This window comes from Molossus molossus, unplaced genomic scaffold (assembly GCF_014108415.1).
Source record: "Molossus molossus isolate mMolMol1 unplaced genomic scaffold, mMolMol1.p scaffold_m16_p_1, whole genome shotgun sequence".
Classification (NCBI taxonomy): Eukaryota; Metazoa; Chordata; class Mammalia; order Chiroptera; family Molossidae; genus Molossus; species Molossus molossus.
The window spans coordinates 120,972,938-120,997,395 of NW_023425344.1; the positions used below are offsets into that span (position 1 = coordinate 120,972,938).

Genomic DNA, 24,458 nt, shown 5'->3' on the forward strand with positions numbered 1-24,458 from the left:
GTAATTTTCCCCCCTCAATATTTAATCTGAAAAATTTCAAAGCTACAGAAAGGTTTAAAGAACTGTGCAATGCCCGGCTGGTGTGGCTCAGTGGACTGAGCATTGTCTCATGGATTAATCGAATCCTGGTTCAATTTCTGGTCAGGGCACATGCTGGGATTCAGACTTGATCCCCAGGGCAGGGATGTGCAGGAGGCAGCCAATCACTGTATCTCTCTCACATTGATGCTTCTCTCTTCTTTCTTCTCTTTCTTAAAAAAACAATAAAACATGCTAAAAAAACACAAACAAAAACAAAAAAACAGTGCAGTGAACACCTATACTAAGGTATGTTACCTAGATTCATCAATTGTTAATATATTGTGACACTTGCTTTATCTATCTACTTTTTTTTCAGAACCATTTGAAAATAAGTTGCAGACAAGACACTGTACCTGTAAATACTTCAGCATGTATCTCCTAAGAACAAAGATATTCTACTAGGTAACCACAACACCTAACAAATTTAATATTGGATAATGATATCTATTATGCAATCTGTGTTCACATTTCTCTACTTGTCCTAAAAATGTCCTTTAGAACTGTGATTTAAAATTCCAGGATTCACTAAAGGATCACTCATTGCATTTGATTGTGTGTCACTTAAGCCTCTTTTATTTATTTTTATCCTCACTCGGGACATTTTTCCATTTTTTGTTCAGATAGAGTGGGAGGGAGAGAGAGAAAAACATCGACGTGAAAGGGACACATCGAGTGGCTGCCACCCACACGACCCATCCAGGGCCAGGGACAAACTGCAACCGAGGTATGTGCCCCTAGGGGGAACTGAACCGGGGTCTCTCTGGACTGCAGGCTGACGCTCTAACTGCTGAGCAATACCAGCCTGGGCCAAGCCTCTTTTAATTTAGATGAGTCCCCTACCAATTTTTGTCTTCCATGACATTATCATTTGTCTTAGAGATTTTCCCACAATCTGGATTTGTCAGGTTGTTTTTTTTCATAATATTTTCAAAGTAAACATTTTGACAACAGCACTACATAGATAATCTTGTGTCTTTCTGTGTATATCACATCAGTAGGTGCATGATGTCCTTTAGTTCCATTATCAGAAATGCTAAGTTTGGTCTCTTGGTCTGCCAGAAATTCTCATTATTGAACTACTTTTTCTCTGTTGTGATTAATAAATAATCTTGGGGGGCGGCACTCAAACTGTGTTACTCTCCTATTAACAGCCATTGATTGTCCTTGCTTGTATTAATTCTCACACAAGGGTTGCAAATGGTGATTTGAAAAAAATTTGGTGAACCCAGTTGGTATGGTTCAGTGGACTGAGCGATATCCCGATGGACTCGAGGTCCTGGTTCTGTTCCTGGTCAGGGCACATGCCTAGGTTGCAGGCTCGATCCCCAGTAGGGGGCATGCAGAAGGCAACCAATCCATGTTTCTCTCTCTTCTTCTCCCTCTAGAAAATCAATAAAAATATATTAAAAAATAAATAAATTAAAAAAAATTCAGTGATTCTTTCTACTATTACAACTTTCCCTCCCTCCTCTTTCTTTCTTTTGTATGTCATCCTAGACCTGTGCATTCTTTTCTTTCAATGTGTTATAACCCACCTATGACTGACATTATTCATATGTTTCAACTTTCATGGCAAAGTTGAAGAAATATTAAAAGGGACACTTGTTGCTGTATGGCTTCACCCAGATTCACCAGTTGTTAACATTTGTCACATTTGCTTTGATTCTGTCTATATCTATCCATTCATTATTTTTTATTTTATGGACTATTTGAAGTGACATCATGATGCTTTATCCCTAAACACTTGAGCACATATTTCCTAACAACAAGGACATTGTCCTATAACCTCGGTACCATTATTACACCCTAGAAATATAACATAGACACAATAATATTATCTAGTTTAGAGTCTATATTCAAGTTTCCTTTGTTATTCTAATGATGTTCTTTATAGTGTTTTCCTTAATCAAGGTTTACCTGTTAGTTTTCATTGCCATGTAACCTTAGTTTCCATTAGTTTAGACAATCCCTTATTTCTTTATAATTATTTTTGCCCTTAGGGATGTAGGCTTTATTTATTTATTTATTTATTTTTTTGTTAACAGTCCAGGTCAGTGTATGTTTTAGAATGCTTCACAATTTGGATTTCTCTGATTGTTCCTTATGATTAGATTCAGGTTAAACATTTTGGGACAGGAATACTACACAGGTGATGCTGTGCCAATCTCTCTGAATCACATTGGGACGCTATAATATCCATTTATCCCATTATTGATGAGGTTTAGTTTGACCATCTGGTTAAGGTGGCATCTGCTAGCTTTCTACACAGTGTAAGAGCCTGTTTCCTTCTGTAATTAAGTCATCTCTGGACTAGTACTTTGAGACTCTGTGACTCTTTCACCCAGCAATCTTTCTCCCAGTGAAAGGTTTAGCATCTATTGACGATCCATGCCTGAATCAGCTATTTCCTTAATGATTGTAAAATTGGGAGAGTCTTTTAATTCTTTTACTCTGTTTACATTTACAACTAGCACCTTCTACAAAGAAGAGCTTTCTTTTTTCCTTCCTCTCTCTTTTCAAATATAAGAGTGTTGCCCGGCTGGTGTGGCTCAGTGGTCGAGCATCAACCCATGCACCAAGAGGTCGCTGGTTTGATTCCCGATCAAGGTGCATGCCCAGGTTGTGGGCCACATCCCCAGTTGGGGTCATGCAGGATATGGCCAACTGATGTTCTCTCTCATCGATGTTTCTATCTCTCTCTTCCTCTTCCTTCCTCTCTCACTAAAATCAATAAAGAAAAAGAGAGAGAAAAAAAAGTGTGACTTTAGACTCATGAATTATTTTAAAAAATTCAGTATGTTCTTGTTATCATTACTTTTTTTTTTTTTTATCCTCACCCAAGGACACTTTTTCATTCTTTGTTCAGATAGAGCAGGAGGGAGAGAGAGAGAGAGAGAAACATCGATGTGAAAGGGACACATCGAGTGGCTGCCTCCCGCAGGACCAACCAGGGCCGGGGACAAACTTCAACCGAGGTACATGCCCTTAGCGGGAACCGAACCCGGGTTTCTCTGGACTGCAGGCCGATGCTCTAACCGCTGAGCCAAACCGGCCAGGGCTATCATTACTTTTGATACTCAATTTTTTTGCAATTTTTATTAATTTATTTTTGTTATAGATGTTTCTCCTTTTCCCCCCATTGACACCCCCCTCCTGATCCTGCCCCCCCCAGCATTGTTGTCTATGCCCATTTTTAAATTGGATTCTTTGTCTTCCTTTTGTTGAGTTGTATGAGTACTCTATGTACTTTGGAAATTAGCCCCTTATCTGATGTATCATTGGCAGTTATGCTCTCCCATACAGTGGGTTCCCTTTTCCATTTTGATGCTTGTTTCTTTTGCTGTGTAGAAGCTTTTGAGTTTGATCTAGTCCCATTTATTAATTTTTTCCTTTGTTTCTCTTGCCTTAGGTGTTGTATCAATGAAAATTCTGTGTATGATGTCTGAAATTTTGTTGTCTGCATTTTCTTGTAGAATTTTTATGGATTCACGAGTCACATTTAAGTCTTTTATCCATTTTGAGTTTATTCTTGTGTATGGTGTAAGTTGGTGGTCTAGTTTAATTTTTTTGCATGTAGCTGTCCAATTTCCCCAACACCATTTGTTAAAGAGGCTGTCTTTACTCCATTGTATGCTTTTGCCACCTTTGTCAAATATTAATTGAGCATAATGTCTTGGGTCAATTTCTGGGTTCTCTATTCTGTTTTATTCATCTATATGCCTGTTCTTGTGCCAGTACCAGGTTGTGGGCCAAAGCCATATTTGATTACTATGGCTTTGTAGTATAATCTGATATCTGGCATTGTGATCCCTCCTACTTTGTTCTTATATTTCAAGATTGCTGTGGCTATTCAGGGTCTTTTTTAGTTCATATAAACTTTTGGAGTATTTATTCTAATTCCATGAAATATGTCGTTGGTATTTTAATGGGAATTGCATTGAATCTATAGATTGCTTTGGGTAATATGGACATTTTAATGATGTTAATTCTTCCAATCCATGAACTATGTGTTTTCACTTTTTTTTTTATCCTCACCTGAAAACATTTTTCCATATTTTGTTCAGACAAAGTGGGAGGGAGAGAGAGGAAGAGAGAGAGAGAGAGAAACATTGACGTGAAAGGGACACATCGAGTGGCTGCCACCCGCACGACCCAACCAGGGCCGGGGACAAACTGCAACTGAGGTATGTGCCCTTAGCGGGAACCGAACCTGGGTTTCTCTGTACCGCAGGCCAACGCTCCAACCGCTGAGCCAAACTGGCCAGGGCTGCTTCTACTTTTTTATATCTTCCTCTATTTCTTTTTTCAATGTCCTGTAGTTTTCTGAGAATAGGTTCTTTACTTCTTTGGTTAAGTTTATTCCTAGAGACTTCTGGTCAAGATGGCGGGTAGGTAAACATCGTATCGCGTCCTCCCACAACCACATCCAAGTTACAACTAAACTACAGAACAACCATCATTCAAAAACACCTGAAATCAAGCTGAATGGAAGTCCTATAACTACGAAATTAAAGCAGCAGCCACATGGAGACTGGTAGGAGGGGCGGAGGCGCGAGGGGCAGCGGTGGCAGTGGCAGTGGCAGCGGCAGCGGCAGCGGCGGCGGCGGCGCGACGGGCTGGTCCCACACCCAAGTGTGGCGGATAAAAATCAGGAGGACACCTCGGTTGGGAAGGTCCTTCCTGAGGACGGAGGGGTCCCCGTCCCACACCAGGTGCCCCACTCAGGGTTCCAGTGCCAGGAAGAGAAGTCTCCATAACTTCTGGCTGGAAAAACCAGTGGGAACTGAGGCTCAGGGAGGCTGAAGCGGCTGGAGCCCCAGGCAGCTCCTTAAAGGGCCCGCGCACGGACTTATCGGACTCTCTCCCTCTAAGCTTGGAGGGGAGGCAGCTCGAGGGGTACCAGAGACACACAGGAAAGAACTGAGCCGTTTGGCACTGGAGAGGGGGCTTTCTCCAGGACAAACATGCTGTAAGAGGCCTTTGGTCCTTTGGTGAGCCCTTCCCGGGGGGCAGACAGTTACCATATCTAGGACTCCAGCAACCTGGCTCACACTGGAGGCCCCGCCCTGGTGACTCCCTGAGGCCCCGCCCCACCCCGCCCAACTTTCAAGCCCACCCAAGCTGTTGCCACTTGCTTAACCATAGGATTGGTATGTCTTGGATCCTGCTTCAGGTTTTTCCTAAATTCTTTCAAACGAGCAGCATCTGGTCTCAGCGAGCCCCATACCTCTCATTAAGTAATACACTGAAACAAACACAGGGAGGCAGCCAAAATGAGGAGACAAAGAAACAGGTCCCAAATGAAAGAACAGAACAAAACCCCAATAAAAGAACTAAGCGAAATGGAATTAAGCAACCTAACAGATACTGAGTTCAAAATACTGCTTATAAGGATGCTCAATGAACTTAGTGAGAACCTCAGTGAACTTAGGGAGGGCCTCAAGAGCATAAAAAAGGACCAGTCAGAAATCATGGATACACAGTTAGAATTGAAGGAGGCATTAACTGAAATAAAGAATAATTTACACAGCTTCAATAATAGAGTACGTAAATCCAAGGAGCAAACCATCGATTTGGAATATAAGGAAGCAAAAAATGCCCAATCAGAACAGCAAAAAGAAAAAAGAATCCAAAAAAATGAGGATAGTGTAAGGAGCCTCTGGGACAACTTCAAGCGTGCCAACAGTCGCATCTTGGGGGTGCCAGAAGGAGAAGAGCGAGAACAAGAAATTGAAAACCTGTTTGAAACAATAATGGCAGAAAACTTTCCTAACTTGGTGAAGGAAACAGACATACAAGTCCAGGAAGCACAGAGAGTCCCAAGCAAGATGAACCCCAAGAGGCCCACACCAAGACACATCATCATCAAAATGCAAAAGGTTCAAGACAAAGAGAGAATCTTTTTTTTTTATCCTCACCCGAGGACATTCTTTTCCGTTTTTTGCACAGATAGAGTGGGAGGGAGAGACAGAGAGAGAGAAACATCGACATGAAAGGGACACATCGAGTGGCTGCCACCCGCACGACCAACCAGGGCCGGGGACAAACTGCAACCGAGGTACATGCCCTTAGCGGGAACCGAACCCGGGTCTCTCCGGACCGCAGGCTGATGCTCTAACCGCTGAGCCAAACCGGCCAGGGCAAAGAGAGAATCTTAAAAGCAGCAAGAGAAAGGCAGCTAGTTACCTACAAGGGAGTTCCCATTAGGCTGTCAGCTGATTTCTCAAAAGAAACTTTGCAGGCCAGAAGGGAGTGGCAAGAAATATTTAGAGTGATGAAAAGCAAGAACCTACAACCAAGATTACTCTATCCTGCAAAGCTGTCATTTAGAATCAATGGCCATATAAAAACTTTCCCAGACAAGAAAAAGTTAAAGGAGTTCATCACCACCAAACTGTTATTATATGAAATGATGAAGGGTCTTTTTGAAGAAAAAGATAAAATATATGAACAAACAAAATGGCAATGAATATATATCTATCGACAATTGAATCTACAAACAAAATGAACAGGTAGAATGGAAACATTCTCATAGATGCAGAGAACATTTTGTTGGTTGCCAGTTGGGAGGGGGATTGGGGGAATGGGTGAAAAAGGTGAAGGGATTAAGAAGTACAAATTCATTGCTAGACTGATAAACCTCAAAGGGAAAGGGCTTGGGGGGTGGGAAGAAATAAACCAAAGAACTTATATGCATAACCAGTGGACATACACAATAGTGTGGGAAAAGGTGGGAGGGGGGTGGGAGTGGGGAGGAGGGGGTCAATGGGGGAAAAATGTGGAACATCTGTAATACATTTTAGATCCAACAATAAAGATTTAAAAAATAAATAAATAAAAAATAAAAGAAAAAAGAAAAAAAAATTTATTCCTAGATATCTTAGTTTTTTTTGCTGCAATGGTAAATGGGATTGTTTTTTTAGTTTCTCTTTCTGAGAGTTCATTATTGGCATATAAGAATGCTGTCAGCCCTGGCCGGTTTGGCTCAACGGTTAGAGCGTCCGCCTGCGGTCCGGAGAGACCCGGGTTCGGTTCCCGCTAAGGGCATGTACCTCGGTTGCAGTTTGTCCCCGGCCCTGGTTGGTCGTGCGGGTGGCAGCCACTCGATGTGTCCCTTTCACATCGATGTTTCCCCCTCTCTCTCTTCCTCTCTCTCCCTCCCACTCAGTCTGTACAAAAAGTGGAAAAATGTCCTCGAATGAGGATAAAAAAAAAAAAAAAAAAAGAATGCTGTCAATTTTTTTTTTTTTTGATCCTCACACCGGAAGATATTTTTCCATTTATTTTCAGACAGAGTGGGAGGGAGGGGGAGAGAGAGATACATTAATGTGAGAGAGACACATTGACTGGTTGCCTCCTGCATGACCCCGACCTGGGCCGGGGACAACCGCAATGGAGGTACGTGCCCTTGATCAGAATCAAACCTATTGCCCTGGCCGGTTTGGCTCAGCGGTTAGAGCGTCGGCCTGCGGTCCTGAGAATCAAACCTATTGGTCTGCAATCTGATCCTCTAACCACTGAGCCAACTTGGCTATGGCTGCCATTGATTTCTTGATGTTAACTTTGTATCCTGCTACTTTGCCAAATTCATTTATTAAATCTAGTAGATTTTTGATGGAGTCTTTAGGGTTTCTATGTACAATGTCTTGTCATCTGCCAAAATGACAGTTTTACTTCCTTTCCAATTTAGATTCCTTTTATTTTTCTTTCTTGTCTAATTGCTGTGGCTAAGGCTTCCAGCACGATGTTATTGGCAAAAGTGAACCTCCCTGTCTTGTTCCTGTTCTTAAGGGAAATGCTTGTAGTTTTTGCCCATTGAGTATGATGTCGGCTGTAGGTTTTTCATATATGGCCTTTATTATGTCAAGATATGATCCCTCTATTTTCACATTGCTGAGTGTTTTTATCAGAAATGGGTGCTGGATTTAGTTGAATGCTTTTTCAGTGTTTATTGATATGATCATATGGCTTTTATCTTTCATTTTGTTTATGTGGTGTATCACATTTATTGATTTGTGAATATTGTACCAGCCTTGCATCCCTGGAATGAATTCTACTTGGTCATGGTGAATAATTTTTTTGATGTATTGCTGGATCCAATTTGCTAATATTATTTTAAGGATTTTGGCATCTATGTTCTTCAGGGATGTTGCCTATAGTTTTCTTTCTATTTTTTTCTTTTTATTGATTGTTTTTTTTTTTTTTTTTTTTTAGAGAAGAAGGGATAGCGAGAGCGAGATAGAAACATCGATGAGAGAGAACATCGACTGGCTGTCTCCTGCATGCCTCCTACTGGGGATTTGGCTGACAACCTGGGCATGTTCCCTGACCTAGAATCAAACTGGTGATCTCTTGGTGCATGGTTCGACGCTCAAACATTGAGCCACACCGGCCAGGCAAATAGTTTTCTTTCTTTGTAGTGTCTTGATCTGGTTTTGGAGTTAGTATTATGTTGGCCACATAAAGTGAGTTTGGAAGTCTTCCTTCTTCTTGGATTTTTTGGAATAGTTTGAGGAGAATGGGTGTTAGATCTTCTTTGAATGTTTGGTAAAACTCCCCTGTGAAGCTGTCTGGGCCTGGACTTTTGTGTGCTGGGTGTTTCTTGATTACATCTTCAATTTCCTTAGTTGTTATTGGTCTGTTGAAGTTTTCTATCTTTTCCCAGTTCAGTTTTGGGAGACTGTGTTTCTAGAAATTTGTCCATTTTGCCTAGATTGTCCAATTTGTTGGCGTATCATTGTTCATAGTATTTTTTAATGATCCTTTGATACTCTTAATGGTCTGAAATTTGGCTGGTGATAGCCACTTCTGACTGGTGCCCTTTGGACATGTCCTCATTTGTTGAATATCTGCTTGTTTCTGGCACTACAAGATATTCTAGACTACCCTTGTATTTGTCTTGGCTTGGGACCAGCCATATATATTTTTTAAGTCATGCATTCATACTGATACCTCCAATTCAAATCCAACATCATAGGGCTTTTTTTTTTACCTTCCTACATTCCATATTCTATCTTTATACTCTAACAGTGAGAACCCAGGTTCCCAATAACACACATTTACTCATATGCTTTCTCCTGTACTACACATGACAAAGTTTCAGAATCACCACATTATACCAATGGTAACAGAAAACCTACTAATATATTAGATATTTTTTCATGCCCGGTTGGTGTGGCTCAGTGGATTGAGCATCATTCCATGGACTGAGAAGTCCCGGTTCAATTCCTGGTCACGGCTCATGCCTGGGTTGCAGTCTAGATCCCCAATGTGGGGTGTGCAGGAGGCAGCCAATTGATGTTTCTCTCTCACATAGATGTTTCTATTTCTCTCCCTTCCTGTCTCTCTAAAAAATCAATAAAAACATATTAAAAATAAAAAGATATTTTTTTCAGTTAGCTTTGTCCTTGAGATATATCCTTCCGAGAGAACACAGAGTACTGTGACAAGTTACTTGACTAAATCTTATTTATTTATTTATTTCAAGTGAGAGCAAAGTTTATTTGAAAAATAGACAGATTCCCTGCAGTGGGGAGGGGAATTGCCCTTGGCTAAATCTTTTTTCCGTGGTTGTGTCAGCTTCATTTGTTTTTGTTTATTTCAACTTTATAGTTTACTTTTATTTCTGGTGTAAGTTTTTGAATATATAAGACATTATATACACAAAAGTATGTGCAGATCTTTACATATCAGTATTTTTAAAAAATAGTTGCAGAGCAGCTTCTAGGACTTGAACTCCAGAGTCTGTGAACCCGCCCAGAGTGTACCCAATAAAGCTTGATCTGGTTATTCAAAAATAAATAAATAAATAAACAAATAAATAAATAAATAAAATAAAAATAGTTGCAGAATTATAAAATGTTTATAAATGAATAAAGTTAAGAATTGCTCCTGTGCAACAAATAAAAAATTGTAAAGAATTAAAGATTCTTTAAAAAAATAAATAAAAATAACTGCAGAGCATTTTAAAAAATAGCTGCAGAGCAGTATATTGTATGACTGTACCATCATTAATCAGTCCTCTAATGACATGTAGATTGTTTCTAATCTTTTGGTATTATAAATAATGCTACAATTAATGCACCTATGTAAGGATATCATTTTATGTGGGTCCCTATCATGCTTGTCTTTTTTTCCTTTTGTGGTAGATGTTTTGGGATTTTATATCTATATTTGATTTTATCACAAAGAGGCCACACAATTTTAATTGGATCCAGAGAAATATGACTGGAACTCTAGGAGGGTTTGTTTTTCTTTTTTAAAAGCAAACTTTTTTGTTTGTTAATCCTCATCTGAGAACATTTTTTCCATTGATTTTTAGAGAGTGGAAGGGAGGAATGGAGGGAGAGAGAGGCAGAGAGAGAGAGAGGGAGAGGCAGAGAGAGATGTGAGAGAGATATCAATCCATTGCCTCCTGCACACACCCCAACTGGCTGGGGATTGAACCTAGAACCCAGGTACTGTAATTCAGGTACATGACCTTGATGAGGAATCAAACCTGAGACCCTTTGGTGTGCGGTGGATGCTCTAACCACTGAACCACACCAGCCAGGGCTAAAAGCAAACTTTTTTTTTTTTTTTTTTTTTTTAATCCTCACCCGAGGACATTTTTCCATTTTTTGTTCAGATAGAGCGGGAGGGAGAGAGAGGAAGAGAGAGAGAGAGAGAAACATCGACGTGAAGGGACACATCGAGTGGCTGCCACCCGCACGACCAACCAGGGCCGGGGACAAACTGCAACCGAGGTACGTGCCCATAGCGGGAACCAAACCCGGGTCTCTCTGTACCGCAGGCCGACGCTCCAACCGCTGAGCCAAACCGGCCAGGGCTAAAAGCAAACTTTTAATTGAAGCATAACAAATAGGAAAGTGCACAAATTGTAATTGTGTGCTTGATGAATTTTCACAAAGCTGCCACCTCTGTGTAACCAGCACTAACAACAAAAATTTATTATGTCTTTTTTTTACTTGATAGAAATCTCTACCCACCCTCCCTCCTTTCTTCTTTCTTTCTTTCTTTCTTTCTTTCTTTCTTTCTTTCTTTCTTTCTTTCTTTCTTTCTTTCTTTCTTTCTTTCTTTCTTTCTTTCTGATTTTAGAGAGAGAGAAGAGGAGAGGGAGGGAGAGATAGAAACATCAGTAGAGAGAATGTTGATTGGCCACTTCCTGCATGCCCCACACTAGGGATTTGGCCCACAACCCGGGCATGTGCCCTGACCAGGAATTGAACTGGCAACCTCTTGGTGCATGGGTTGATGCTCAGCCACTGAGCCATACCAGCCAGGCTCTACCCAACTTTTAATTGTTTTTTTTTTTTAATCCTCACCTGAGGACATTTTTTCATTTTTTGTTCAGATAGAGTGGGAAGGAGAAAGAGAGAGAGAGAGAGAGAAACATCGACGTGAAAGAAACACATTGAGTGGCTGCCTCCCACACAACCCAACCAGGGCCTGGGACAAACTGCAACCGAGGTACGTGCCCTTAGCGGGAACTGAACCTGGGTCTCTCTGGACCACAGGCCAATGCTCTAACTGCTGAGTCAAACCGGCCAGGGCTCTACCCAACTTTTAAATGTTGCATTGCTTTAGTGCTTGGCCATAGACCATTTTCTGATTTTGATTGTGTAATACCTCCACCAGTTACTGTTCTAGTGAACTGATTGCTCATTCACTTCCTTGGCCTTGACTCAATGTTGTCTCAGTGCAGGCCCCTCTGCTGAAACTCCCAATGGGAATATCCCCAGTGCCTACAATGTAGCCTATCTAGGGGTCTCACAACACTTGGGAGTTGGCAAGTCAGTAGCAGCTACTTGTCTTCTCCAGGGCCCTGTGTCTTTTCTCACGGAGTGCCTCCTGTAATGGGGCTCTCTCTTAGCAGGTCCCTTCCCCCAGTGTTTAAGCTGGCAGGAAGTCTTTTTGATGGCCTCCCTCCCCCAGCTCCCTAAATCCACTTCAGGGCCTCTTCAGACTTGCTCCCAGGGGCCTCAAGTATCACTCCCTGCCTACCTCCCCTCTCTAGCTTCACATTCGGCTGTTACCTCGTTTGCACTGTTTTGGCCACAGTGGATTTCTTTCCTTTATTTATTTATTTATTTTATTTTTTATTTTTTATTTTTTTTATCCTCACCCGAGGACATTTTTTTTTTTGTAGTGGGAACCGAACCCGGAACTCTCTGGTCCACAGGCTGACGCTCCAACCGCCAAACCGGCCAGGGCGACCACATCTTTCTTATTCATGCTGTCTCCCCAGTGCATGGAAGATTATATGACCCTGAACACTGCAGAGCCTTGGCCTCAGTCATAGGCTGGGCTCCCCTTCCTCCTGCCTTTGCTCCCCTTCCTCCTGCCTTTGCCTTCCATCATTTGGCAAAGGCAGGAGGAAGGGGAGCCCAGCCTATGACTGAGGCTAGGGCTCTGCAGTGTTCAGGGTCAAAGAATAGAATTTCCTCTTTTAGAGGTCTCTGGTACTCTCAGGCCCTCCCTATCAGTTGTGTTCCCCTGCATGGGGTCCTGTTCTAGGTTTCTTTCCTATTCTTGGGTGGAGTTTTCTGTGGTTAGACTTTGTGCCTTGAGGCAAAGGGCAAATGCCTGGAAGGAGGTAGCTGGTAGAGTGGTGGCTCTGTGAGGTAGGAGATGCCTCCACTGGGTTCATCCCACTGTGGGAATGTGAACAGAGTCCTACCCCAGGGAGCATACAACCTGGCTGGGGCTGAGAGAGGGACCTGGTTTGGATGGGCCATGGTCCTCATCTTTCTCTGGCTTTTCTTCCAGTTCAGGACAAAGAGGCTGGGCCGGCTGGTGCCATCATGGCAGGTAAGGAGAGGGCGGGCCATGTGGGTAAGACATGCAAATAAGTATAGGATGGCTGGACATCTTCCTAGCTCCCTTGTCCCCCCTAGTATTTAGAGGTCAGGTTCTTTGTCTACTCTTGTCCCAGGTTTACCCTGGTCCCCTACTTAGGCCTGTCTATCTGAGACCCTGTACATGACACTATTTAGTCCTCTATCAGACCTCTGACCTTGGGGATCAGGGATTGAGCATCCTGATGCCTTGATCCTAGTGGCCATTGGATGTGGATGGCACAGTCCCTGTCCCCTCTGTCACCATTGGTCTCTAATACTCTGAAACCTTTCATTCTGGTTTCTGAGTTGTCTGGTTGCTGAAGACTTGGGTACAGAATGCCAGAGCTGCAGGGACTTTTAAGGATTCTCTAGCTCAACCCTTATCCCACTGGATAAACTGAGGTCTGGAGAGGGGTGGTGAATTGCTCAAGAGAAGAATATTGGAGTTGAGGCTGGAACCCTCATTTCCAGATTAACCCTTCCTGCTTCCTCTGCCTAGAACTGACTCCCTGCTGAGGAGGATGCTACACCCCGATGGACAGCATTTACTGTTTTTCTTCTGACAGGCCGTGATACTGCCTTAGGGGCTTTGGTTACTTTGGGAACCTCACACAGCCTGGATGAAGCAGGGATGGTTGGGTAGGGATAGCAAAGTGGCCTGTGCCACAACGACCATCAGGACAGCCTAGGCCAGGGAAAAAATGGTGATACTGGATTGTTGGGGAGGGGAACATTCAAGTTGATGCCATGCGATATGCCTTACCCACAGAAAGAGTGAACAACTTCCCACCACTGCCCAAATTCATCCCGCTGAAGCCATGTTTCTACCAAGACTTTGAGGCAGACATCCCTCCCCAGCACCTCAGCATGACCAAGCGCCTCTACTACCTCTGGATGTGTGAGTGCTATGGATGGGGGGCTGGGTGGGGGTGTGGGACATTGGGTTGGGGTACACACAGTTTGCTATTCTTCAACCCCACTTTTAGCATCTGCATGGGCCAGAAAGTCTTTCTCCATCTGATTCCCAAAAGGCTCCTCTCATGGGCCCACTCCCCAGCTGGGCCTCAGTTTTCCTCAACCCCCCCATCTAGACCTCTCCTCCCACCAACTCCCATCTCCCATTCACAGACCATTTGGATAAGGGTCTCTATATCTTGGTCTCCCTTTCCTTTCCGACTGTAGTAGTTTTCCAGTGAACCTCAGGATTCTGAATTTGGAGAGGGTCCTTCCCTTAAAGCCTACCCTTCCCTTAAAGCCTACTTTTTCTTGCTTTCTCTGGAACATTGCTCAAAGAAAAGAGCATTCAACTGGGAGTTGGGAGATATGAGATCAAATCAGGCTGGTTGCTCCACTTCCCAAGCAGCAGGTTCCTCATTTGTAGAAAGAAGGTATTGTCTCAGTGATCTCTGTGGTTCCACAAAGAGCTTGGTATTGTGTGGTCAGTACTTATAAGAGTTTAGAGTTCTAATGTTCTAAGATTTTGAGTTCAAGTTTCTGATGGTCTATGGCAAGTTGGTGGGAAAAGTATCATCTTAGGGGGATGGGACTTGGCTGTGCCCAGGCTGGTCATTGGTTCCTCTTAGGAATGTGCACAGAGAGGAGTCTGACTGTTCTGTGCTGGGTACCAGTCCCAGGGAACACCAGACACCACAGGTGACCTTAGCTAGGGTTTGCCACATGTCATGTTGTCTTGAGTCAGGCCTGCATTTAGCCACTTACCTGGGGAGATGATTAATTGTGCCAGGAAGGTGGGAAAGAATGCTGTCTTTGCAACAGGTTCTTCATGGAATGGTAGAAAGAGTATAGGGACAGACAAATTCAGTTTCAAGTCCTGGCTTGGCCTTTGGGTGGCCATGGGGCCATTTTTCCTCATGTAACATGAGAGAAAGAAGGGATGGGGCAGGTGTGGGTAGGTCTGTAGATGTTGGGGAGAGAATGAGTAGGTTTTCTCTCTTGGATTTAATTTTTTTCCCCATCAAAATATGATATAGAAGTAGGGATGGGAGCTTTGAGGAGACTGGGATTAGAATGAGAGCACATTTGACAGATGGTGGTGACACTATCCAAAGAAATGTGACCCCTAAGATTTCTGGGCCATGCATGAGTTCATTTGAGACTGGCTGCCATGAATTTGTAGTCCTACCAGGCCTCTGGGCTGGGGGCTCCTTTTTTCCTAGTAACATTCAGCTCAGGTCCAGATGGGAGTTGTGTTCATCCAGGGTGAGTGTGATCAGAAGACAGGGCAGGAGAGGGAATAAGAAAATGAGTGTAATGAAGTATGGAATCTAAGCTAGACAAAGAGAGAAGTGGAGACTGAAAAAAGTTGATGACTAGAGAGAAAGTGGCCAAGTCAATGGATGTGAATTCCAAAAAAGGCAGTAGAATAATTGCAGGAAAGGCAACTAGATCAACTGAACTAGAGAGAGGTGGGGCTGGGAAGAGAGGTGTAAACCAACATAAAAACAGGATAATGTCTGGTTTATGTAAAGAGCAAATAAAATCACTAAGAACACCAAGTTCCAAGAAATTTGAGGGCACTAAACAGGAATGGAGGAAATGCAGCTGAAATGCACAGGAAGAAATGTTCATTCTTATTATGAGGGGCCCGAGATAGGTGTACCTGATAGGTCACAGTATTGTGAGGGCAGACTTGGGGAGCATTCCACCACCTGACCCTGGGCTCTGGGAACTCTGCCCCTGAGAAGATCTCATTCAGGAGCTGGATTTAAAGGCTCTAAATATTTTCCTAAGTCTTCTCTAGGTGCTTGCCAGAAACTTTGCTCCCAAAGAAATGTATACTTGAGATACTTAAGGGCTCTATTCAGATGCCAGTTCCATAGATGCCTGGATGTTTGAGGCTAAGATTGAGCCCCCTTTCTTTCGTTTATTCAGCAGGTCTTTGTGGAGCCTTACAGGGACTCATCCTAATATTCTAGGAAGGGATCACCTTGTGTCAGAAGACTTGGGTGTGTATTAGTGTCAGCATCAGATAAGGAAGGAGTCTTTGAAGTTCCAATTGGCTGTGACTCACTGACACTGTGATTATGAGGTTCAGCTAGATTATGTGGGTATGGAGAAGGGGTAGCCTAGGTCTTGTTCTTGGGAGGTTTCTAGTCTGTTTGATGGGCTGGCATTTGTGCTTGAGGAACCAAGAGAGTAGCCCAGGTCTGCAGAAGGTCTGAAGGATGGGAGATGAGTAAGGCTGCAGGAAGGTTTCCTGGAGGAGGTGGCATGATAGTTGTCTAAAAAATGGATTTAAAGACTGAGATCCAGCTACTACTGCCTGTCCCATTTAAGTGCAGGGCAGATTGTACAGTAACTTGAAGAGATGTTTTCATAGGCCTTTTACTTTCCCCTTTTTGTGCCCCTACCTTGCAAGAGAAGTCATAAGGTGGGTTTCCCGTGCCTTGGCCTTGCTGATTGCTGTAGGTCTGCCAGGGCCAGGGGCTGAGGCTATTCTTATAAGGAGAAGAGCATTTCTATTACTATGGGGCTTTGGAGCCCTTCAACAGGACTTTCTGGGCTGAAGCTCTGGATTCCTGCTCTGGAGGCTCTTAGTTCTCTGGGTTTCTAAGATCCCCAGGAGCAGGTGTGGGGAGGGGTTTGGTCTGAGCTCCAAGCTTTCTTCTTACAGTCTCTACTCTGTGTGTGTGTGTGTGTGTGTGTGTGTTTGTGTGTGTTCACTGATGTGGGTTATGGATATGAATGTGTATAAATGTGGTTTGCATGTATGTTTGTGTGTGTCTACATCTCTCTGCTTGCTCTGTTTGCATGTGTTTGATTGCAATGTGTTGAGTTATGGGTGTGTGTGTTCATGTCTGGGTGCTCATATATCTCTGCATGGGCCTGGTGTTTGTGTTCATGTCTCTGTGTGCATGTGCTCCTGGGTCTGCAGTGAACAGCGTCACGCTGGCCGTGAACCTGGTGGGCTGTCTCGCGTGGCTGATCGGAGGTGGGGGAGCTACCAACTTTGGCCTCGCCTTTCTCTGGCTCATCCTCTTCACACCCTGTTCCTACGTCTGCTGGTTTCGGCCCATTTACAAGGCCTTCAAGTAAGTGGTTGGTGCTGACCCCAGCTCATAACCCTGCCTCTTTGCTCACCTCCCTCATCTCTTCTCTACATATTTTCTCACCCACCCCCTTATTTTTGGCCATCTCCCAAACTTACTTTCCCTTGTTCACCCTCAGCTCAGGCTGTCAGGTAGGATTTGGGGTTCCTGGGAGCTCTAGGTTGGGGTGAGAGGGCCTAAAAGGGGAGTCAGAGCCTTCCTTTTAGTTCCTTCCTTCATCACTCTGCCCTTAGGTGTGGGCAACATAGAGTAGAGACCAGGCCGATTTTATTTTTGTCTTCCCCAGGGACCTGCATGTTAAATTTTGCCAAAGGGGCCACCTGTCTTGATGGGCCATCCTGTACCCATAGGGCTAACTGATTTGGTGCCAAGTGGAACATCTATCTATATACCAGTGAAACCAGCTGTCCATATACCATCGACATATTTATATGCTAATGAGGTCATTCAACTATACCAAAGGGACCACCCATCCATTTATCAGTGGGGCTAGCTGTCTTGGTGCCAATGGGTGTCTATTTTGTGTCAAATGGGATTTTCAATCTTTGTGCCAATTGGACTGTTCATCCATGTACAAACAAAGCTATCTGTCTTGGTGCCAATGGAGTATCCATGGTGCCTCAAATGTCTTTGCCAAGAGAACCATCCAACTACGTGCCAATTAAATTACTTTCTTGGTGCCAATAGGGTGTCCATTCTAGTACCAATGGGACTTTCTGTCTCTAAGCTTATGGGATCATCCATTCATGTACCAGCGGAGCTAGCTGTCTTGATGCCAATGGAATTGTTCATTCCCTTGACAGTGGGGTTGTTTATTTCTGCCACAATGGGCCCGTCTATTTTGTGCCAGTCAGGCCAACCACCCATGTACCAGTGGGTGGTCCATTCATGAAGAGATGTCTCCCCATGTAATGCTGCACACAGACCTAACACATGGAGTCCTGCAAAGATCCATGGTTAAACACTGTCCCATTTTGGCCTCTCGTTAAGGCCTTTGACTGTTTTCTGTCCATTGCGTACTCACTTAAACTTGTAAGGGCTTATTGGCTTTGAAGGCAGGGAATCCCTAGCCCTCTTGCTCAGGTGATGGGAGCTATCTCCTCTGTTGCAGGACTGACAGCTCCTTCAGCTTCATGGCATTCTTCTTCACTTTCATGGCCCAGCTGATCATCAGCATCATCCAGGCTGTGGGCATTCCAGGCTGGGGCGTCTGGTAAGAAACTGAGGTATCTGGGACTGACCCAGGGCTGGCAAAGGTGGCACCTTGGTTATGTCTTTTGCTTACCTCCATGTGCTTAGCTACTTTACCTGTGAGGACACTATGAATTATAGAAAGTATGAAAGGATTCAGACTAGTGTAGTAGATACAGCCATAGCATCAGAGGAGGAGAACCTTGCAGTAGTTTCTGGGGGCTGAGGAGTGTCAAAAAATCATGGGAGAACCCAAGGAAAGGAAGCATTATGTCTGAGGAGCTTATCTTTTGAACCACGGGAAGGGTTCTTTTTGAACCACTGACCTAGGCCCTTGGGGTATCAGTAAGATGGTCCCGTTGCATCCAACGATATGGTCCCTCCATGAGACAATGAGATGGTTCCTTGCTCTAGTGACTAGTGGGGTGGCTCCTGGGCAGCCCTATAGCTGGTCTCTTCCTGCAGCGGCTGGATTGCCACCATCTCCTTCTTTGGAACAAATGTTGGCTCGGCGGTGGTGATGCTCATTCCCACCATCATGTTCACAGTTGTTGCTGTCTTTTCCGTCATCGCCCTCAGCATGGTATGTGGTTACCTCAAGGGTAAGAGGGTGGCTTTGGAAAGGGGCTGTGATCTGTAACAACCCCTTTTACAATGATGGAGGACTCAGAGGTCTTCCCAGGGACTCATTGTGGAATGGCTTGGTGGACTTTGCTCCTGATGCACAGAGCATGGGTAGGAGTCGGGGCTGGCTTTCATAGTGAGTTGTTTCTGGCTCCCATATCTTTCCTGGATGGCCTGCCTCTTCCCTTCAATTAATCCTTCCTTGTGCTCTTCCTCCCACAGGTTCATAAATTCTACCGGGGCAGTGGGGGGAGTTTCAGCAAAGCTCAGGAGGAGTGGACCACGGGTGCATGGAAGAACCCACATGTGCAGCAAGCAGCCCAGAATGCAGCCATGGGGGCAGCCCAGGGTGCCATGAATCAGCCACAGACTCAATATTCTGCCACCCCCAACTACGCATACTCCAATGAGATGTGAGCCAGCTGAGCCTACTGGAAGTCAGGGCTGGGGGCTGATGGGATGGGGGCTCAAGCCACATCATCTGCTGTGGTGACCAAGCAGGGTTCTCCCTTCCCTTTTCTCCCCTCCCTTTCCTTCTTTCATCTTTGTACAAATAATCATATATATATATATATATATATATATATATATATATATATAAATAAAATCTACCCTACCCCTTAGGATTTTGCCCTGAGCATTCTGAGAGCTATGGGATGCACATGGAGCTGTCCCATGTGGTGGTAGTTGTGTCCATGCCCCTGTGAAGTAGTATGCAGTGGAGATGTCTGTTGTCGTGGTGTTAGATATATGTTTAGAACTAAACTAGCCCTCACAATCCCTCTGACTTTGGTCCAAGGACTCCTTATGGGGCAGGAGGCATAGCAGAGAAAGCCTGGCCCCCTCTCCAGGGTTATGAGTTAAAACTGTTAACGTTTTTGGTCTTACTGGGAGGCAACGCTATTTAGCACTCGTGGTGGTGGTGGTGGGTGGTAGGGTGGGACAGGCCAGGGATCATCATTTGCTCCTTCTGATTTGGGTCTCTTCCCCCTCAATCTCCTCCCCTCCTATCTTTTTGCTGTCACATTCCCTGTGGTCTCTTCTCTGGCCCAGGGTTTCTCTCTTTCCCATGTGAGTTTTCTTTGTCTTCCCCAAGGCTGAATGTCCCAGTTGTCTCTGCTCCTGAGAGTGAGCCCATTTCCAGATCAAGGAAGCAGACAGGAGAGTGGAGACTTAGCCATGATGTGGGAGGGCACACAGGTGCAGAGCCCCTCTGGGCACCTGACTCCCAGGGAATGGCAATGCTGGATCATCTCCCTGACTCCCAGATCTTGGCCTCTAGAGGCAGGCTCTTTTTACTGTCCTGCTTCCCTTTCTTCTCTTCCCAGAAACCCCTCGAGCCACTCTGCCTATGTCCCTCCCCAAATCCCTAGCTGCTGTGGCCTGATGCTACCACCCTGTCCTGCTCTCCCTGAAGAGCTGCGTGGTGTCCAGACAAAGGTGTAGCTAAAGCGGAGGGTATGTAAATCATTATTGGTTCCTGGGTGAGGTCTGGCTAGTTCAGGCCTGCTGGGAGGTACTAGGTATCTCTGAGTGATTGACCATTGGATTTCTGGCAGCGGTAGCTGTTCTGTGTGGTCTGGTAGAAGGGGTAGGCTCAGAGGGCTGGCCTGGAGGGAAGATCAGAGGAGAGGGCAGGCATGGCCCATTGAGAGGGGTGCATGACTCCCCTTTTCCAGCTTGCTCTTGGTCACAGGGCAGTTCTGGGCACTTGAATTTAGGGCTCAGAAATGAAGCACAGGGCCAATCTTATCTGCATGTGCAACGGTTGGAATGGGATTTCAGGTTAGTAATGGTGGGAAGGGAGGCTCTCTGGCATGTTTTTTGTTTTTTTAAGTCAAATTAACCAGCTCCCTTATGCCTACTGGCCTTGGTTCCTGGCCCTTCTTCACACTTTGCCAGAACCCCTTTCTCTTCCAGGATAGTGATTTCAGGGCTATAGGGCTATTCTGTTCCAAGCATTATGAGAATGTTGCTGTCAAAGACCCTGACTCTCTGAGCCCTGGAGGGGAGTGGACTCTCACTCAAAGAGTAGCTGCTCATTTCCCACTCTCCCTTCTTCTACCTGATTATTTGGCCTGAAAAACCAAACCCTGCTTGGCCACTGTGGGCTGGTTCCAGCTTGGAACCTGTCACCTGTGCTTCCAGTTATGATCCTGAGCTTTGAGCTCTAAGTACTTCATTTTCCTATAAGGTAGCCAGGGCCACTAGAAAGTTATCTTCCTACTGGTCCCTTAGGCTTGGGCTAAAGTATGATTGGCTCTCATCTCTACTACTTTCTCTCTGGAAAGCATTTTTCACAGCCCCTAGTACACTAGGTCTAGGTTCTTCCTTCCCTGTACTCTCCCCCAGCCCGGCCTCTGGTTCCCTTTCTCTTAGTCTCTTTGGTAGCTCCAGGAGGCCTGTGGTCCAGCTTCCAGCCCAGGATCCATGACCTGCTGGTTACTACCTCCAGTCGATTTCCTTCCCTCCCTGCCTTTCCTTTGTCCTGGCTTAGACCTATATGGCTGTGCCCTGACTCTGCTCTTGGCTAGGCCTGCTACTTGTGTGTGGCAGAGCTTGTACAGGCCCTGGGATGCTGCATCTCCAGGCCACTATGCACTTTTATGATGAAGAAACTAGAGTGAGAAGTTGGGGCTGGGCACAGATTCATCTCTGTGGGATGGTCTGGGGGGTAGAATGGAGGAAAGTCCAGGTCAGTTCTGGGAATCCTCAGGTCTGCAGTCAGCCAGTGACCTGCTTTTGTATTCTGCTGGTGCCCACTGCTCTTCCTTATTTCTGGGAGACACAGACCATTCTCCATCTGGCAGTTGACCTGCTTGGGTCAATGTGTGTGGTAACTTAGTGAACCATAATAAAGGGGAACATTTGGCCCTGTGCATTCTGCTGTGTCACTTGTCTTCACCTGGGCCTGTGTGGAACCTCACTGTGGGCTGTGAGGTGTGGAGGTAGGGTGGGTCAGTAGCTTGTCATTCCCAGGGTCCAGAAGTCACCTCTGTGTTTTTTTTTTTTCCTGAGGCAGCCTTGAGTAGGCCTTGAAATAGCCACAGAGGCCTCTGAGTTCCACAGGAGGAAGTAGAAGGCTGGATTAGTGGGTGAAGGGTGGTTTGGTCCAGATGGTCCCTGTAGGCAAAGGAAGAGCACAGAGGGCCTCACTCAGCTCTCATGATGGAGACTGGCAGCTGATTGAGCAGCCTCAAGAAATACAAGGGGTTCCAGGACACAGTGCACCCACCTGCTTTCTCCAGATACCTTCTTGTTGCCCTTTGCTGTGCTCTCCATTTGGACTGCTGTTTTGGCACTCTTAGCTCCTGCTGATCCTTCCTGATTCACCCTGAGTGACTCCTCTGAGAGGGCTTCCCTGCCTCTAGGTGTTTATGCCCCTTTGCTTCTTCACGGAGGACTTTATTCTGTAATTTTCCGTGTCCCTGCTTGTCTCAAGAGCAGGGATGCCTCAGATTTATCTCTGTGACCCTTGTGACTTAAAATAGAAGCGGCTTGCTAAGTGTTGAGTATTAAATACCCCAAATATGCCCTGGCCAGTTTGCTCAGTGGTTAGAGCATCCGCCTGTGGACCGAAGGGTTGAAGGTTCGATTCCCAGTCAAGGGCACATACCTGGGTTCAGGTTTGATCCTGGCTCAGGACAGGGTCTTGTGCAGCAACCAGTCAATGTGTCTCTCTCCTTTCCTCTCTTCCACTCTATCTAAAAATCAATGGAAAATTATCCTTGGGTAAGGATTAACCAAAAATAAATAAATAAATAAATAAATACCCCAACTATGAGCAGTGTTTATGTGTGGGATGGGGTGTGGAGTGAGGAGGCTAGACAATTAGGTGAAAGCCGGTGAGAACACCAGAAAAAAACAAGAACCTGAACCAGGGCTCCTGGCAGAATTCCCTTGCGTATACTACAACTACCGCAAGGTGGAGAAATGGACTACAAGTACCACAAACCGGAGAAATGGACTACAACTCCCAGAAGTCTGTGCAATCACATAGGCTGCCAGACGCTCTCGTGAGATTGCCTGCCAATCAGAATCAGCGCAAAACGTGGCCGAGCTATTGCGATATTTGCAGGCTGCCCTGAGACGCCCCAGGCAAGGGTGAGGAGTCCGAGGGGGTTCAGAGCCTGTGGTGGGGGTTGGAAAAGCTTCCCTTGCGACTGTGGGTCTGCGGCTGTACATGTGATCTTACTTTCTCGCGCGCGTGAGCGTGTATGTGTGTGTGTGTGTGTGTGTGAGAGAGAGAGAGACAGACAGACAGACAGACTCCTCATTTTCCTCTTTGATGCACAGCTCACTCTGTGGGTCGGCAACTGTATGTAGGGGCTGTGGAACCCGTGGGGACCTCACTTTCCTAACTGCCTATAGGGCCGGAACATCCCTCCCCAGCACCAAAAAGGAATAGAGACTGCTGAAAGTACAAACTACTATCTTTTGGTGAAATAGAAAAAGCAGAGTCCTGGGATGTTTCAGTTATCCCATAATCCCCCTAAAAGTACTGACTGGCATTTCAACATTAGAGTGAGGCCAGATTCTCTGTCTGGACCATAGGCCGACACTAACTGGTGAGCCAAACTGGCCAGGGCAAGGCCAAATTCTGTCAGAGAAAAACTTTGTGCTATGTTTTGAAGTATTGGAGGCCTGAGCCAGATAATATGCAGGAGAGATGCCCAAGTTGGAGAAGTGGTAGTGTCTTGGAAGCAAGGGTTTTCCACATTTCTTCCCGAGGCTAAGAGGTGGCCGTACTCAAGTCTCTTGCTAGTAGCCCAATATGTGAGTGAATATTATCTATCTATCTATCAATTATCTATCTAATTATCTATCAGTTATCTATCTATCTATCTAATTATCTGTCTATTAGAGGGTGGGCTAATGGGATTATAGACACAGCAGAGTCACGTATACTGGCCTCTTGTTTGTGAGAAGAGCAGTCTTAGAATGCCAAGGTCTTGAGCACTCTTTGAAGAGTTCCTTCCCTTTCCTTGAGGAAAGGGGTTTAAAGTACCCCTGTGGCTATGGGACTCCTTTTAATGACTTTGGGTTTGGGGGCAGGGTGACACTTTGGGGAGGGACAAGTGGTTTAGTAGAGTCTGTTGACTGGTGGTGGGAGATGAGGCCAGAACAGAAACCAGAAGCCAGTAGTGAGGGGCTTGGGCATTAGGCTAAAGGCTCCAAGCTCTTAATGTATGCTATATCACTGCCCATCCACCCCTGAGTTTCATTCTGCTTTTGTCCTAGGCCCCAGCCCCTCATCATTCCTGCATTGGGCTGGGCTCATACCCTGTCTGCCTTTTCTTAGACCTGGTTCTGCTCTGGCTCCACACCTGTCCTTATTGTGACTGGCAGGTATCCCTGAAACCTTTACTTAACTTTGCCAAATTAAACTCATCAGAGGAGATTTACACACCATGAGCCTGCCATACACCGAGACTCTGTACTCTGTCTGGCCCTGCCTTTCTGAAGGACAGAGAAGCTGTCAGTTTTCTGGCTCTGGCTTACTCTCATGGCTTGTGCCCTGGGAGCTTGAGGCTCAGTAATCACAGCCTTTAGCCCTATAACCTCTCTACCTGCCAACTCAATCTGCTGCTCAAGAGTTTCTTGAGTACAGCAGAGCCCAGGGAAATGAGGTGCTGTCTACAGCTACCTTGGC

The 24,458-nt window shown here is 45.2% G+C and overlaps 2 protein-coding genes across 7 annotated transcripts in view; both read left to right on the forward strand.

The window, feature by feature from the left end:
- Nucleotides 1-22,512, forward strand: part of SCAMP5 (secretory carrier membrane protein 5) — a 50,070-nt gene extending 27,558 nt beyond the window's left edge. Inside the window, exons 2-9 of one of the 3 annotated variants that reach the window (XM_036278578.1) lie at nt 398-483; nt 12,850-12,891; nt 13,690-13,818; nt 16,816-16,972; nt 18,102-18,203; nt 18,647-18,764; nt 19,028-19,218; nt 20,134-22,512. In XM_036278578.1, the coding sequence (XP_036134471.1) occupies nt 12,885-12,891; nt 13,690-13,818; nt 16,816-16,972; nt 18,102-18,203; nt 18,647-18,764; nt 19,028-19,218; nt 20,134-20,251 (822 nt within the window). In that variant the 5' untranslated portion in view covers nt 398-483; nt 12,850-12,884 and the 3' untranslated portion in view covers nt 20,252-22,512. Of the gene's footprint in view, nt 1-397; nt 484-12,849; nt 12,892-13,689; nt 13,819-16,815; nt 16,973-18,101; nt 18,204-18,646; nt 18,765-19,027; nt 19,351-20,133 lie in introns of those variants that run through there. The other 2 variants (XM_036278593.1, XM_036278584.1) reach the window with 2 other exon arrangements.
- A 336-nt stretch (nt 22,513-22,848) lies between these two features.
- PPCDC (phosphopantothenoylcysteine decarboxylase) overlaps nt 22,849-24,458 on the forward strand; it is a 35,737-nt gene continuing 34,127 nt past the window's right edge. For all 4 annotated transcript variants that reach the window (XM_036279633.1, XM_036279616.1, XM_036279642.1 and 1 more), the window contains exon 1: nt 22,849-22,909. The gene's annotated coding sequence lies outside the window, so the exon portion shown is untranslated. The remainder of the gene's footprint in view (nt 22,910-24,458) is intronic.